General features: G+C 45.1%; 1 protein-coding gene across 1 annotated transcript in view; it reads left to right on the forward strand.

Moving 5' to 3' along the window:
* Nucleotides 1–17,335, forward strand: part of SEMA6B (semaphorin 6B) — a 563,759-nt gene that overhangs the window by 365,639 nt on the left and 180,785 nt on the right. Inside the window, exons 7-9 of the mRNA XM_069649360.1 lie at nt 8,376–8,466; nt 15,793–15,912; nt 16,640–16,728. Of these exons, the coding sequence (XP_069505461.1) occupies nt 8,376–8,466; nt 15,793–15,912; nt 16,640–16,728 (300 nt within the window). The remainder of the gene's footprint in view (nt 1–8,375; nt 8,467–15,792; nt 15,913–16,639; nt 16,729–17,335) is intronic.

Below are 17,335 nucleotides of genomic sequence, written 5' to 3' on the forward strand. Positions count from 1 at the left end.
AGTCTGTTCTCGCCACAGTTTCAATTGTACAATCTCCCGAGTGTGCAGGGGACGTGAGTGATCCACAGCCCGTGGACACTTTCTTCTCTTCTGTACAGTTTCAAGGAAGACCACAGAGATCTCAAGTAACCAGAGAGACCATTTGATCCACAACAGCAGGAAGATGGGTGGGACTGAGTATTACATGTTTTCACCCCTTTATCTTTTCTGCTGCAAAGTACTCTGGTCATGACCTCATGTATACAGGAGATTGTTGGTGGGGACCCAGGATTGCTCCATTAAGGTAGGAGTAGCCTACACCAATCACTGTAGCCCATTTGGCTTTAAAAGTGGGCTGAGCCCCTCTTTTGGGAAGATCATCCGAGGACTTTGCAAGGACTAACAAGAAGAACTAATTTGGCCCTGGCAGAAGATTCAGTCTGCCATACAGATTTCTCCAGTGAAGGAAGGCCAGGATTTCCAAAGTGGGTACCAAGATCCCCCCTATACATCTCCCAGGGATCATAGAGAGATACTGAATGCAGAGGACCCTCGAGCAGCTCCAGAACCTGTACCCTTCCAGCACACAGCGTGCCCTGCTAGACTTTGCAAGCAAGCTTCCTGGGTGGGAAGTGCCAGTGAGCCTCTGAACCAAACCCAGGACAACGCTGTTACCTGCAACACTCTCCTCAGCATTGGGCTGTCCGCCTTAAAGGATGACATGAACCCAGTGAATAAGCTAGGTGGAGTGCATCGACAAGCATCAACCAGCGACCGCCTTAAAGGACATTTTGGAGCCAGTCGAGCCCCTCGAGCTGCAACTGACTGCGCCACTGACTGTTGTCATGCCGCAGTCGCTAACATCATCCGATACGCCTTGACCAGAACTTCAGACCCACCAACCAGCACTGAGACAACGATTCCTGACCCTGAGCCGCCGTCTGTCCAGCCTTGCTCACCTAACTGCCTGCCGTCTGATACCCACAGCTGTCTCCCGTCTTGAACTCTGTCGTAGAGGCTGTAAAAGAACCCTGAAACTGATTTGACTCTGTCCAGCACCAATAACCTCTACAATCACAAGGTACATTGTGGTTCTGTCCCCTTTGTCCTTCTCCGAAGGACCCTAGAGACATTTTATGACCCATTGCTCCCTTTGTGTTGAAACAAAGTATCCTTGAACTATTGCGATTAATTCCTTTACCGAATACCCTCCTGTCAGTATCCAGAGTGCATCCCTTTTCCTTCTTGAAACTGTCTGTCCTCTGCATTCCTTAACAGGGTGGGTTGTATTTTGTAGTGTGCTAGAAGTTTATGTTGTGACAATAATGAAGTAGATATTTTTATACAACCTTGACTCAACAGGCCCATTTTATAATTGGGTAATGATTGTATTTAACCAACGATCCACGACCTTGCAGATATAAGCCTGCCGTTCTGTCCACGTTACCAAAATTGGACAAGGAGGTTTATCATTTGCTTGTGTTTCCAATCTTTTTGGATTCTTTCTGGTGTACTACAGGTGTGGGGCTAATTGATGGTTTAGAAACCAATATTCATCCCTGGACCACTTGTGCCCGAAAGTTGATTCGTCACAGTGTGCATGGACTGAAATTATTGGGTAATTCCATTCGGTGGTCGTTTCCATGGCACTCTGCTGAAAAGATAGGGTGATCTCATCGAGTGATCATGTCCATAGCGCTCTGCTGAAACGATAGGAGTTCATCAAATGATTTTTTGATCCCATTGGGTGATAGTGTCCATGTTACTCTGCTGAAATGGTAGGGTCATCTCATCGGGTGGTAGTGAAATGAAAGTGGGATCCCTTCAGGTGATAGTGTGCATAGACGCTGCTGAAATGATTCGTGGGAGATCGTGTCTATGACACCCTTCTAAAACTATAGGGTGATCTCATCGAGTGGTAGTATCCATGGCGTTCTGCTGAAATTATAGGGGGATCCATCCCTGAGGTGTAGTGTCCATGGCACTCTGCTGGAATAAGGGGATCTCATCACGTGATAGTATCCTTGGACTCTGCTAAAATGAATAGGTGGTCCCATTGGATGGTAAGTGTTGATAACACTCTGCTGAACCAATAGGATGATCCCATCCCGTCATCTTGTCCATGGCAATCTCCTGGAATGATATGGGGATCTCATTAAGTGATAGTGTCAGTGATACTCTGCTGAAACGATAGGGTGATCCCATCAGGTGATAGTGCCTCTGTGGCACTGTACCTAAATGACAGGATGATCCCACTGCTTAGTAGCGTCCATGGTACTCTGCTGCAGTGATATAGTGAGGTCATCAAATGATGGCAATGCAGTTCCTTCCCAGACTCTGGTGCAAGTGTCAGAACACCTATCTATGATTCCAGTGCAAGTGTCTGTGTTCACTGATAGGCCTAATTCGAGAACCAGAGCTGCCACCTGCCCCTTGATTATAGGGTTGAATATGGAGGACCATAGAGGAAGGATAGCTCAGGGGCAACGCGTTTGTCTTCGAAACACAATTATTATACAATTATAAATGTTGTTAAGCATCTGGGCAGACTACACAAATTATTGTTAAGCATCATACTGCCAGGAGCTTTATTACAGATATGGTGACAACAGTAAAAACCAGAGGAATTTTAAAGAACACATATTCTTAGGAAAGTACTGGTAAATACACCTCATTTATTCCCCTGCAGTTATTTCCTGGTCGCCCAAGCTGTAAACATCTCATGCAATCCCAACCTGTAATTTAATAACAGGAGGTATTTAAAATTCCTCGCATTTTTGTTTTAAATATCGCTAATTATTAGATTAGTATTGATATTTCTTCTCTAGAATACCTCTAGTTGACTTGAAATGTTGATATTTAGCACTACAGGGATGTTAGAGGACATTATATATGTTCTATATTTAGGCTAAGGGAATTGTTTTCCTTGAGTATATCACTATAGTGCACAACACTTTTGGGGCTTCTTTGCACATTTTTGAAATACGCTTTTATGCATTTGTCAGAAACGTGTCTGGTTTTAGTGGCACAAAGTGTTTTCTGAAACGGTTGAACGATTATTTGTTACGTTTTTATGTATTTATGACAAAGAATGAAATGACTTTGATATTATGACTCCTAACCTATCACACTCCTTTCTACCATTTTGAGTCCTTAATATGAAATATTGATCAATAGCTTTTTTCTGTGAGACATCAATTTCCTTTGTTTTAAATACCACCATACCTGGAATGAAGCACTGATTGTTTCTGAGATGGTTAGTATGGACATAGTCAACAAAGGTGGGTAGTAAATACCTGTCCTTGCAAAGGTATGCAATACTGAGTTCCAAAAACAGGGTACTTCTGAAATTACGTGGAAGTGTATAAGGGCTACATTGCTAAGATGGACTGGCATCTAGTTGCAAGGTAGGAGTCAGGGTCTAGCGAGTGGTGGTACAGTTTCTGGAGAGGTGACAGTGGTGCAAGGAAAGGTTCCAGGTTTGCTCCAATCCTGTCAAATACTTTGAAATGTCTGTCTGATAAAGGCGAGAACCAATGTTTCCACCCTGCTGGTGATATGTAACTCATCAGGACTTACTTATCTTACAAAGGGTTGTGGATAATTACACAGTGATACAGTTAGATCAAAAATGCAGAGGCCAAGTTCATGTAGCCGAGAACATACCCTGGTAGTGCTCACAGATTACATGCCACCATTGGCTGCACAATGCCATGCAGCAGCCTTTTCAGAGCAGTGCTCTTCCTAAACTGCAGCAAAAGAGGCATAAAAAGAAGGAGTAGAGCGCACAGTTAGAAATTGTGTGCACCTTAGACAAAAAAGCACCTTAGTAATTTGGAAGAGTTAAAGCTAGGGCCATGGGCATTGGGCCAATGCACCCCTTACAGGTCTCTGTGTTTGACCGCATGGTCACGGGTTTGGCTCTCAGCAGCTCCACTCAGTCCGTCATCCATCTGATGTCGATAAAATGAGTACCAATCAGGTGGGTAACATTAAATGTTTGTTATCGGCACCAAGATGTACACCTAGGGGTGAGCCTGCACTCCATACATGCACATCATGTGCTATATTAGCACATGAAAGTCATTATTGACCTCCTCTCAGGCAATCAGAATGCTCAGAATGCAGTCAATAACTACTGGTATTAACCACATTCTAAGGATCCAGACTTCAAAAGTAGACAAGGAAACAGTAGAGAGCATTTCTCTGCATTCAAGAAACAGCAATGAAATTCTCTTCTTTATTGAAAAGGAGTCATTGATAGCAGAGTGATATCCGTAACCTATGCAGTGTTCCCTGAAATGACTAAATACAGTGTGACGCATGGGCCCTCAGAATATGCTCTGACAACACTGAAATATGGTCCAGACATTGTTGTGTGAATGTAAGACATCTGCATGCCTTGCAATATAAAACGGTGTTCCCTGAGATTATGGTACAGCATTCTATGTTCCCTGTTGCAAGAGTAGATTTTTTGAGTGCCCACTCGTGTGCATTCAAGGTACTCCAAGTGCGACCCTTAAGGGTCCATTCCACTCCATCCTTTCCAGGAAACCCACACAAAATACATTTCAATACAGAACGCCCTGTTCCCTGTCTCCCTCCCAGATGCATGCATCTGCCTGGAGAGCCCAGTTCAAATGCTAAATGGAAGCAGGGCAGACGCCAATGCCAGGAACATGGACTCTTAATTTCCATAGGCAGATGGGACTTCTGGGAGAACAAGGACATAAGGGTTCAAATGAAGTCACCCTCCCTATCGTACCGAGAGAATGTCTGTGACACTCTTAGTCCTAATCTCCAGGTCGTAGGCTGCAGAGCCCAGACCTTCATGCTAAACTGGTTTAGTGACTGCACCATAGCATCATTAGACACAGGGCTGTGTTCGAAGAAGGTAGTGGTCACGTTTGGGTTTGGTTGGGACTTATGCAGGGAGAAGGGCAAAATGGGAATTATTTACAGCCTGTGGTTATCTCCAAACCCTGGTGTGGTTGGTGCTACCGAGGAACATATTTGGAGACCCATAGGGACTTCCATGCAGGGTGATTATTAGACTCTATGCACCCTGAGGATATAGTGTTACACCCTTAATTCTCCCTTGTGCTCAGGGATTCCAGTCTAAATACCTGTGTGCAGTAGCACCTGGAGCGTACCAAGTGCTGGACTGGATTACCACAATAACTAATTTCAGGCCCAAATAATCGGACATACTCAAAGAATATGGCAAAATTCTACTTTATTATCAATTCAATAAAGTAGAGACATCTGGCAAGAAAAATAAGCCGCAGTTCACGCACTCTCAAAGGATTTCTGCTACACAAAAGACTGGATACCTCGATGTAGGTCAACTATGGCATCATCCTACAGGGCAAACAGTAAAAACCTATTGAACAGAGGGATTGTTTAAGGGAACATATATACCCATAGCTTATTTAGGTGTTAATAACATCATTGTCTGCCCCTTATCAAGTAGACACGCCTTGAACTACCTCTAACTACATGTAATATAGATAATAGTAGAATAATAACCACGGATTGGCTTCTGCAACAATGTATTGTCCATCATCACATCAGCCATCCTGATTGGTTAGCACTCTGCTGTAACCTGGGATATCCGACTCGTTAGTAGCACATAACCAAAACGAAAACCAGGTGTGGGGAACAACGTCAGACCACTGCCCACTTGGCTAATTAGCCTGCCATCTCTCATCAGTTTGGCCATAAGCCAAGGCTTCTTCTTTTTAGTTGACTTTGCTGACTGTTCTCTTTCATGGAATGTTAACGGGAGTGATGGTACATTGCTATCTTCATCTGGAGCTTTATGGATAGGCCTTGTTTTCAGGTCTTGCACTACGTGTGAGGAGACCATGATTGTGTCCCACTATCCTTCATTTTAGTGCTATTTGATTCAATTATATTGGGTGCTATTACTCATCTTCACCTCTGGAGACTTAGTTGCTCTGTTTTGCATATGCTTTCTGCATCCTGGATTGTCCAATACTTGGCTTTCGCAAATGTTCACTCCTTTACTTAATGTAAGATAAATATGTCCCCTCCCTTGGGGTTATTGCTCACCTTAGGTTTTTGTGCGTTGAACTCTCATTCCTGCGTCTCTGTGCAGGAGCGCGTGGTTGGTGCTAGCGTTCTGTGGATCTAGTTGCTTCCTTATGTCGGGTCCAGACCCTCTGTGATTCTGACTCTGCTTGCTGTCTTCCAGGTGAGTTATAATGTCTTTTCCGTCTTTATTCTGTTTCTTTCTTTCCCTCTGTTTTCTCTGTCTTCTCGGCGTCTTGCTCCTCTATGCTGTTCCCTAACAATGTCTCTTTTTGTTTTCACAGGGATGGTTGCGATTTCGGAGTTGCCGCACTGATGGCGAAGACCACGGTGAGTTATTGATGCGCGTAGCGCTGCGCTGTTTATTGCCGTTAATTGCTAACCTGTGTTTTCTTCTCTTGTACAGGTTGCAGTGATGTTCCGGAGTGATGAGCGATCGGAGCGCTGCTTGCCCAGGTAAGAATTGTTATTAATGCTGCCCTTGTTTCTTTACCTTTGCAGGTTGCGGCGAACTCCGGAGATGGGCGAGGTAAGCGAAGTGCAGGATGGATTCAAGACCGGTTACATGATAGGTAAGTGTTCTTGCTCGCTAATGCTGTTCTTGTTCTTCCAGATTATTAATGGAATCCGGATCTAGGGCTTGAGGTTCGGGCCGCCAGAGAAGCAGATGAGCAGGAGATGGACACAGTGAGCATTACGCTGCAGGAGTGCAGAATAACGCGAAGCGTGATCAGCTGTTTGGGTGTGGTTTAAATAGCTCAGGTAAAGTAGTTCCAGGCCCTGCCACACCCAAAACACTAGACTGCACGGCTTGGTTCTAAAGAACTGAGCTGTGTAATAGGCCTCCATGTTGGATTAAGGTCCAAAACTGGTATTGCTTTATTCCTGATAATGAGCCTGGCGCCAAAGGCGCCGGGACTGACTCCATGTATGTTTCTGATGGAGTTGTAAGGCCCTTGGGGCCAGTGTGAAGGGCTTTAGCCCCACTGCTGCCAGGAGGCTGTTATACCTGAGGGGGTCAGGAGCATTGATCGTGACAACCACATCAGTTGGAAGTTACATTTGATACGCTTGTCTGAGCGCATAACGTCTTTGATATCTTCAATACGGTATTGGGATAATACCAGGTGTCATGCACAGTGCTTTCTTGCTGTAATGACAGAGGTGAGGGGGTGGGCTCTATGAGTGACGTGTACATCTGCTTCTCTACACCTGTGGGCCCAATGAATAGCAATGTGTCTTACAATGATAGTACAATTGCACATGCGCCCTTTACATTTTGGAGTAAAGCTCTCTGAAGCCTGAGATTTTAGAATGAAATACTGTTTGCCCAGATATAACAGTACGATCATCAGTTATGCCTAGATTAGTACACAGACCTGTTTATCTTGAGACACTTTGATACTATTGGTGTGCCCAATTTATAATGTGAAGAGTTCTGTTAGCAGATCATTAAAGCATAAAGACTTAATTTCTTGGTGCCCAGTGATCACAGTCCAACGGTCTGTGTGCCCTGACCCTAGATAATGGTATTGTGCTGCCCTGATATTATAATATAAAGGCATAAGTGACCAGGGATTACAATCTAAAGGCCGGTGTGTCATGAGAATATAATATTATCATCGGAGTACTGAGATTTTAAAGATGTGTGTTACCTGTGAGTGTGGTACGATTGTGTGTCTAGATATTCCAATGCACGGGTTTAAATGCTCAGAATTCTGGGAATCAGTTGTAATTTCTGTGTGTCCTGAGAATATAGTTGTGTGTATTGTCTCTAGTTTAAACATCTGTGTGCCTTAGACTGACATATGACTTCCTGTGTACCCTGAAACTATAGAATGCATATCTGTGTGCCCTCGGATTGTTGAATTTTGGGCTATATCCGTGTTGAGATTACAGTATACTTGTCCCATGCATATACTATTAGTGTCTGCATTTCCTGACATTAGGATGTAACACTCTGGGGCTGATTCATGGAATTTGTGCGCCGAAAAACAGGGATTTGTGTGCCATTCTGCCCGCATATCCCCATTTGTTAAACAGGGATTTGCGGGCAGAATGACGCACAAATCCCAGTTTTTCGGCACACAAATTCCATGAATCAACCCCTCTGTGTGTTCTGAGGTCATCGCAGAGTGTCTTTTGTGAAAAATAATGCGTTCTGTTCTGTGCACCCTGAGATTCAAGTATAACAGTGTGTGCTCACTGAGATGATAGAATATTGACGTTTGTTCCCTAACATTCCACTGCCAATCTGCTACTGTCACACTCTGTTCCCTTTCACCTTCCCCCACAATTCTCTGCCGCTTTCTCTCATTGGCTCACTCTGTCTCTCTTTTCAGATGGACACTCTCGAGCCTCTTGGGGACAACATCAGTGGCATGGCCCGCAGCCCTTTTGACCCTAAGCATGCCAACATCGCACTCTTTGCAGGTAAAAGGAAGTTTTTACTTATTTGCATCTTACATTTGATCTTCCAACCTCTTCTTACCATTTTGGAGTCTGAGTCATTGGTCTCAGGTAAATGACATCAAAAAGCTTTGGGATTTATATTGGTCTTCGCATCAGAGTTCAGATGAACAATTTAATGGGTCAACGTCTGTCCAGGACAGGGCTTTGCGACTCATGGCTCTCCAGATGCTGGTAATTATGAGCCCTATGATCCCTCACCATTGCCTGGGTTGGCTAGGGTTGATGGGAATAATAGTGCAAAACATCGGGAGAGCCGAAGGTTACAGACTCTCGTCTAAGAGTTGGAGGAAGAATGAGGTCCTGATGAAGCTCTGGAAATAGTCAAAGGCATCCTTTCCCTTGTGCATCATCATTGCTCTCTTGGAGAATGAGAGGATGGTAGGTGCTTCAGGTGTTCCTTCCAGGCATTGTAGAACGTTGAGCCAACACATCAATGGTGTAGTCCCCATGGTTCTTGCAGTTAATTGAGTAACTCATTTATCATTGCCTTATCATAGGGCTTGGCCAATGACAAAATTGCGAACCAATGCTCCAAGGCAAGCTTTACCTTTTCTGAAAAGGCTTTTTAGAACATGAATGCAATCATGTGTTCCATGCAGGGCCAGTGGAGCATTTTCTTAGCAGTATGGTTTTTCACGATTAATCATCTGTCTGTGATTTTGGATCCTTGGTATATCTGTACCTCTCTCGCTATTGTCCCTGCATAGAGTGCAATGGGTTCATAAGCCAGGATCGCACCAGAGCCTTGGTGAGCTTGATCCAGTGATTTGTCAGGTGGGGCAAGAGGGCCCTTTCCTGCATCACAAGGTGCAAATTGATGATCATATTGGCATAAAAGAGAAGGAGGGTGTCTAACCAGACCCAGATATTGCTCACCTTCTGTTGGATGTCCAATTCTTGAGGCCAAGGCAAAGCGAGTGCATTATCATTCAGACTGGCAATGACCATAGTCTTTCTTTTTGGTCCATTCAAGTATAGGAAGTTCCCCCATCCAAAATTGCACGCGTTAGATGCAGTCTGTGATCTTGGTCTTGTGTTCCAGGTTGTTTTGTTGCTAAACATGTGTCTGCATGCAATTCGTGTACAGTAGCAGCTGCAGTCTATGTTTCATTATGACCTTTGCCAAAGGCCACTGTGACAAATCGAATGATGTCCTCACTCCTTTCCCTGAGGTAGTTTCTTCCCATGTGGCCAGGGGATGGCATCCGCTACCTGATCCTGACCCTAGGGATGGCTATATGAAGAAGGACTGCCTGGGGGGGGGTGACTCTTGGGGAGAGGGGAGGATGCCATTGGGAGAAGTCACATACCCTGCATTCCCTCTGAGGAATGTTCCCTCCATTCCTCAAGCCTTAATGGCTTATTGCACCACTCATCCTGGCAGAGGGGGGAGCGAGACACTTGGAGCACCCGGTAAGCTCAGGGAAGCAGAGAGGGTTGCTGGGTTGCCTGAAAATGTGCGCTGCTTCAAAGAAGCAAAGTGAAGTATGTGAAGAAGCTAATAAATCTAAAAGCTCTACCACGAGTGAGCAAAGTGAAGTATGTGAAGAAGTCAAAAGATCCCTAAACTATTCCACAAACGGGTCATTGAACCCGCATTTTAAAGAGACAGTAAGAGAAAACCGAGTAAAGGTGAACAAACTTGAGAGAGGGGCAAAAGCCCAATATATGAAAGAGAGAATCATTCAAGAAATTATACACCAACATTGGGCTGGTATTGTTTCATGGGTAAAAGAGAATTGCAATAAACCTATGATATGAAAGTCCTGGGAGGAGAATATACCAGGTGAAGAGAATTGGAAAAAAGTTATGATTTGAAATTCCAGCCTGGAGAGTACACAGGTGTAGAGAATTATTGTATGGAAGTTCTGGTAGGAAAAAAATTACAGGTGAAGTTAAATTGTGTAGAATAATGTAAGTACGTCCTGGCAGGTGAGTATACCAGGCTAAATCAAGTGCCTGTTAAATTACAAGAGAATCCTTAGGAAGTCACATGCACTAGGATGTTGGACTATTTGAAACATGATTCTTTGTTTTGAAATAACCTGCAAAAAGAAACCTGGGGAAGGGAACTAATTCCCAGAGAACAGTGTGTGTGCCAAGAGGGAGTGTCCATCCTCTTGTGCTACAAGAAACTTGCAAATTGGAAACAGGCACCTGGGGAACGGAGCCATTCGCTGGAACTTTGAACATTGTCCACTTGAACCTTTTTGGTTGGAGCTATATCTTTTTGTTGATTTGGAACATTTGTGCACCTTGAGATCCACAGAGAATATCCTGTACACCCAATTTCGACAGTGTTAGGGCCAGAATAGGATTTTAGACAAAGGACATATTTTTACTTTGGACATCGTGACAATGGACAGACCACTTAGTTTTTGGTTGAGGTAGGGAAATACCTCCTAGAATAGGGCTATAATATGGATACTAAGGCTTTTCCCCAACCCTTTTTATTTGGAATAAAGGACCTCTGTGTCTGCATCTCATTCCTGGCTCCTCATTCCACACACATGGATATTAAAGTTTTAGCAGAGACAGAGAGGGCCCTTGTGGAACACCACAGGTGATGCGCGTGATCTATGAAGTAGTGGGGCTGATTCTGGTTTGTTGGCACCAGTCTGACATAAAAGATCAGACCGACTGTGGGACTAAGGCTGAGAGGACAGAACATTTTTCCAGAAATTCATTAGAAGGACCTGAGAAACTATCTATAACCCAAGAATTAGCAGTATGTTTTCCTGGGCCAAGTGACGATAGCAGGCCCTCCATGACATATGGGTAAATGGATTTGATGCCCCTGAATGGTCTGAAATCTGATTGGCAGTAATGCTGAACTGACCTCGTTGATCTTGCTTGCAAAAGAGAGTTATGAATATAGGGCTGTTAGCGCTTTGGTATTTGTTGCTGGTTTCTTTAACTTTGGGATTATGATGACATGAGCCAGGCCCCTGAGGGTCTGAATCTTATTTAAAGTATATTATGAAATAAGATATAAGTTCAAATGTAGTTTCAACAAAATCAAGAAATGGTCATTGGTCGGTCCTACCTCCGTTGTACCTCCATTTTCTTATCACAAAGGCATAGCTTCGTTCTGCAACCCTTCAAAATAGATGTCCAGAATAATTTAATTCCTTGTAAAGCACTCTTGCATGTCCACGTCAAGAGATCCCTGGCTGACCACTGCTACTGAAGAGGAGCTGAAACAGAACCACTGGACCCTCAAGTGTAAATCAGCTAGAGAAATTTAAAGAACAGAAATCTCAGATAAATATATTGATCTCATGTGGTAAATGCCCAACAAGCAAGGCTCCCAGTCACACAGCGGGCCCCCCTTAAGGTGGTGCATTGTGTAGCAGTGTGCCTCATCCCCGGGGCATGCAAGTTCGAGGATAGCTCAGGAAGGATAGCTCAGGAGCAATGCCTTTGTCTTGGGGGCAAGACAACGCGGGACAACACAGGTTCGAATCCCGATCCTGCACTTAGAAACCACTTGCTTGTATTATGCTCATTATGAATGTGCAACAAAATAAAATAAACATCTCTTGCACCCTATGCGATTTGCACTGTTTAACAGAAAGGACCCTATAAAAATTCCTGTATCCCTTACAAAGCTACTTCGACAGGCACACCACCATAACTGGCGGCAACGTTAAACACCTCTGGCGAACCATGATGTACGCACAGTAGGATCAATGCTAGACTTAAGACTAGACAGGCCTGCAAGGAGAAAACTATGAAACAGTCTCTCTCCTGCTACGCTCCTGTCCTATGGAATTCCATCCCAGTAGCAATCCGGACCTCTTCTGCACGCCCCCTGTTCTGGATAGAGCTGAAAACTAGACTTTTTCAGTCCTACCTTCACATTACCTAGACTCTACGGCTATTCACAAGCCACTGGATGTCTGTCTAAACTCAACACAGTGCTACTGTGTTAATTGTTTTGGGTACACACACAACATTGTGTTACAGTCTGCCACTCAGCACTCTTGCCTGGTAGCGTTATCCTAATTCTGGTGTGGAGCACTACGCTGCTCCTGATCTAGGTTTGCACTATATAAATAATAATATATTTCAATGCTAAACTATGATTGAATGCATGTGACTTAACAGCTGACAACTGGATGAAAGCCAACTTAGAACATATGTAATAGACAGAGATATTTTAAAAAATGTAAGTTGCATACATAAAGCATTTTTGGGATGAGGAAGTATTTGTATTTTTTAGTTTTATATAGCGTGTATCGAGCTAGGAAGCAACTGCGCACTGCGCATGTTTTTGAGGGTAACATTCGAGGTAAACAGGGAGGCTGTAATATGTGGCATCGTATGTCCCGGCCATGGTGATGGGATACATTAAAACAAGGAGGATAGGTAACACCCAGCAGGAAATAAGCAGGAAAGCAGACTCAGCATCGGAGACTCGAGTGCCAGCCCAGGCTGGAGTCAGAGGTTGCAACAGATAAATGTAAAAGGAACAGTACCACATGCTGGGACATAGAAGAGCACAAACTGTGGAATATGGAAGACAAGGTGGGTGGAGTAACCCATGGTAGGGCAGGGGAGACCACATGGTTAGAAGAGTAACCCAGACTGCAGAGAACACACCGGGAATCATTGCATGCTTGATAAGAGCAAACGAGAACAGAAATATTCAGACATACCACATGCCCTCAAGAAAGTCGGGACGGTACAGATAACGCCCCCTTGATAGTGAAGTAGGTTGCAGCAAGGGTAAGGGCCAAAATGTCACCCTCAGCATTCCGACACCCGAAATTCCAACTTTTTTTTCTGACCCCCCCTTATGCCACATATATATGTCGGGGGGCGTATGGAATATAACAGTAGCATGTGGGAGCTGCGGGGGTCTTCCCACGCATATTCATGTGGTGTAAAGTGGGTCTAAAAAAAAGAAAGAAATATCTGCATTTTCAGCCGTCGGAATTCTGGGGGTCGTAGTGATCACATAGATCCGGTTGCAAGCTAACTAAAGACGAAGGTCGATGGGAGGCGAGTGTGCGTGATGGAAGGCAGCCAGGAAAGTCCAGGGAAGCACTGCACACTGTACTGAAAGGGAACAACTGGGCAAAAGATGCACTAGACACTGTGAGGTGGAGCTGGGGAGGCAGCGACGGAGGGAGAGTAAGAGCGTACTCAGGCATAAGCAGGCATTCAGTTAAGAAATCAAGTAGGCCACTGAAAATGCAGCAATGGAACGATCGGAGGAGTCTGGAGCATCTGCAGAAGGCGACCATAGAAGTCCACGCATTCTGTACCCGGGAGCCATGCAAGGGAACCGCTCTATTTTAGAGCTGCTTAACAAGCAATTCTCCATTCCACGCACCCCAGGCAAGAGTTGGAAGGAATCCGTCATGCAACATCTCATGGTCTGCCACAGAACTAGGTACCCCTAGGGCAGATGTTCAGGACATGGGACCGTCCTGCTGCTTCAGGAACATCTCGGCCTCGGCACCCTCGTGGTTCAAGCCAACACAGCGTGACCATCAGCATCCACAGCAAAACTATCACATATGACGCGCAGTCTTCGTGTCATTATGTGCTGCGCGTTACATGTAATTATTTCACTGATAATGTTATTGTTCGACAATTGATGCCATTATGCACATTGACCATTTCTGCCTTCATGCGCCTAATCTTTCGTTAAACAAAACATTTCCTCACAATGTGGCGTGAGGGTGCTACAGCGGAGCACAACTAAGCATTGATTGTTGTACCACACCCTAGTTTTCTCATTACATCACACATTGCTGTAGGTGCCAATAGCAAGCCTGTCCCACATCACAAAGGGTACTCTGCCATTACCCCATGGCAAAGCCTTGCCACCTTATATGCTATACTCTGTCACCAGCATCCATGGTAGGCTTGTGTCATCATAGCAGCCTTGCCAACCGCAGTAACCAGCCTGGTCTGTGTGCTCTGAGCGGGAATGGCAGATTACTGCGCAGCCTATTTGCTCGCATGAGAATAGGTCGCGGATCTTTTGATGAATTTTGCTGCATATATATGTGGAGGGTGGGTTTAGGAAAATGATGATTGTAGGGGATTTAGGGGGGGGGGGGCTGCGGGGATCTCGCCCGCATATATATGTGGCAAAATCAACCTGCCAAAAAATAAATGCCACCAATTCTCCTTCAACCAAATAGATTTGATGTAATTACCCTTCCCCCTCTGAGCCCTGCTGCATGCCTGTTCATCATCCACACTATGCATTGCCCACCCGCCGCACGTGTAGTCCTCATGAGGCAGTGTGCCCTTCGCACCATAAGATGCATGGCCCACATCACTCAATGCGCTCATCTTTAAACAGTCTTAGCCCTGTAAAACACGCATGCACACCACACACACACCACACACATGCACACCACGCACACACCACACACACACCACACATATGTGCACGCTCTTTCTCGCTCTGCACCACAGAAGGAGAGCGAGGGCCCCATTAAGGGGCAGTAGGAAGGTTATTTCTCACACTAACCTTAATTTTTTCTCCAATTGTTTCTCCTTCTCTTTTCCTTGTCTCTCATTCCTAAATGTTGCCCTTCTACCGTCCACTCTTTCTGCTTCTCTCCTCTAATTTTCTTCCCCTCGATTGCTCTCTTGCCTATTTTCCCCCATGTTATCCTTTTTCCTCTAACGCAACTCCATTCTCCTTATATTTTCCTATCCATTTGCCCTCTTTTCTTTCTAATTATTCACCTAATATCTTCTCCTTTGCTCCCATTCTCTCTGTCTCTCCAATTATTATCTCCCTTCCTCTCATCTCCCTTTCCTATCTGACTCCTCCTACCATTCCCTCCCTTCAAATGTGGCTTTCCTTTCATTGTCTCCATTCCCTCCCGTGCACTCTCTGTCCCTCTCTCCCTATCTTCTGTCTCCCTCTTCTCTCTCTTTTCCCTAACTCTCACTCGCTCTTTCATTTTTTTCTCCCTCACCTTTTCTTGGTCCTTTTTCTCACCTTTCTTCCTCTCCTGTGCCCTTCACCTGTCTTTCTCTCTTTTTTTGCTCTCTTTTTTCTCTCTCTCTTGCTCTTCACGCCTTTTTCTTCCCTAATCTTTCCTTGCTACCCCTTTGCTTTCCCTGCCCCTCTCCAAATGCTCCTCCTCCCTATTCCTCATCACTTGCCACTTTGCCTGTGTTTCTTTCTCCATTTCCCTTGCCTTTTGCCTCCATGCCTCTTTCTCTCTGTCTCGCCTGCCTGTTCCCATTTACTGTTCCAATTCTCCTCCCACCCCACTTTTACCCTCTCTTGACCCACCCCTCTCTCAGATGGGATGCTTTTCACTGCCACTGTGACCGATTTCTTGGCCATTGACGCTGTCATTTATCGAAGCCTGGGGGACAGTCCAACCCTGCGAACGGTCAAGTACGACTCCAAGTGGTTCAAAGGTGAGCCCCCAACCTGCTACCTAGCCTAGGGCATGCGGTCAAACTGTCCAACAGCAGAGATCACTCCAAGAGGACAAGGTGATGTTTTGAGAAGGCAGGGTCCCATAGAATACTTCCATGCTGAATGGCTCTAGGTAGTGCTGAAGGGCCCACTACCCTACACAAGACAAACTCAGACAGGACCAATGTATTCCCTCATACACAAGAGTAGCAGTTCATGCCTGCTGCCTGCCACTTGTAAGCACTCTAATAACAGCTACTGTTACTACCCATTTTATTGGTACTCAATGTATTGACCTCAGGAAGAAGGGCTGAGTCGCCCTGCTGGAACAACAACTTGCAAAGTTCAGCCTTGCCCATATTGGAAGGTAGAGTTTAGCCTAGCCACCTGGACTGACATCAATCCTTTAGTCACACCTTGTGTATATCAAAAGAGTGCCCGTCAGCCTTTGTGTTCACCGTCAACCAGTAGAAAGATATCTTTATCGGGTACAAAGGTCCTCTTCTGAATCTACAGCAGCTCGCACCCAGCTAGCAGTGATACTCCTTCCTGCCAAGGCACCCCAGATCAGGTAATTTTTGGGCAGCTCTGGCGGTGACGTCTGAAGTCCCCACGCTCCCTCACCCACTCCAGATTAGGACACCCACTTCACCCTTGGTTACAGGTGGAGCTGCATTGGTTCCAGAGACCCATTGACTGTGTCTTTTCTTTCTTGCGGCCTGCCAGAGCCTTTCTTTGTACATGCGGTGTCGTGGCGCAGTCACATCTACTTCTTCTTCAGGGAGATTGCCATGGAGTACAACTACCTGGAAAAGGTAAGAATTTCCTTTCCTTCCATGCAGTAATGAGTGTGTGAGTGCGAATATCTTCATAGTGCATCAGTGCAAACTGAATCACCTATAGGATCTTCCCTACCCTCAAGGGTTATGTTATGCAGATTATACTACAATATGCTATGCCATGTTATGCTATGCTAATGCTAATCGCACTCTCTAATGTTAAACTCTACCAAAACCGAGGTACTCTTCGTCCCTGCCAGAAGATGTCTCTCATCTCTTGCTTTGCCTATGCCTCTGCATATCCAATTCCCACCTGACACTCTCTCCTACTCCTCATCACCTAGAAACCTCAGCATCATATGTGACCCTTCTCACACCTTGTCTACTTTCATCTCCAAAACTGGTATAGTGGCTCGCCTCAAACACCTAAATATTAGGCAAATTGAGCACCTCCTTCTTTTGAACACTGCAAAGCACTTCTTAATCACTCCTGTCTTCTCTAAACCGCACTACTGTGCCAGCATCCTCTTTGGTCTCCCCAACTATGCTTTCTCTCCTCTAGACAAGATCATTAACTTCTTTACCAGGACTCTGTTTGAATTCCATCAATTCACACCTCCTGCCTCGTACAGTCACCAGGCTG

This window comes from Ambystoma mexicanum, chromosome 1p, assembly GCF_040938575.1.
Source record: "Ambystoma mexicanum isolate Mex_15411 chromosome 1p, UKY_AmexF1_1, whole genome shotgun sequence".
NCBI lineage: Eukaryota > Metazoa > Chordata > Amphibia > Caudata > Ambystomatidae > Ambystoma > Ambystoma mexicanum.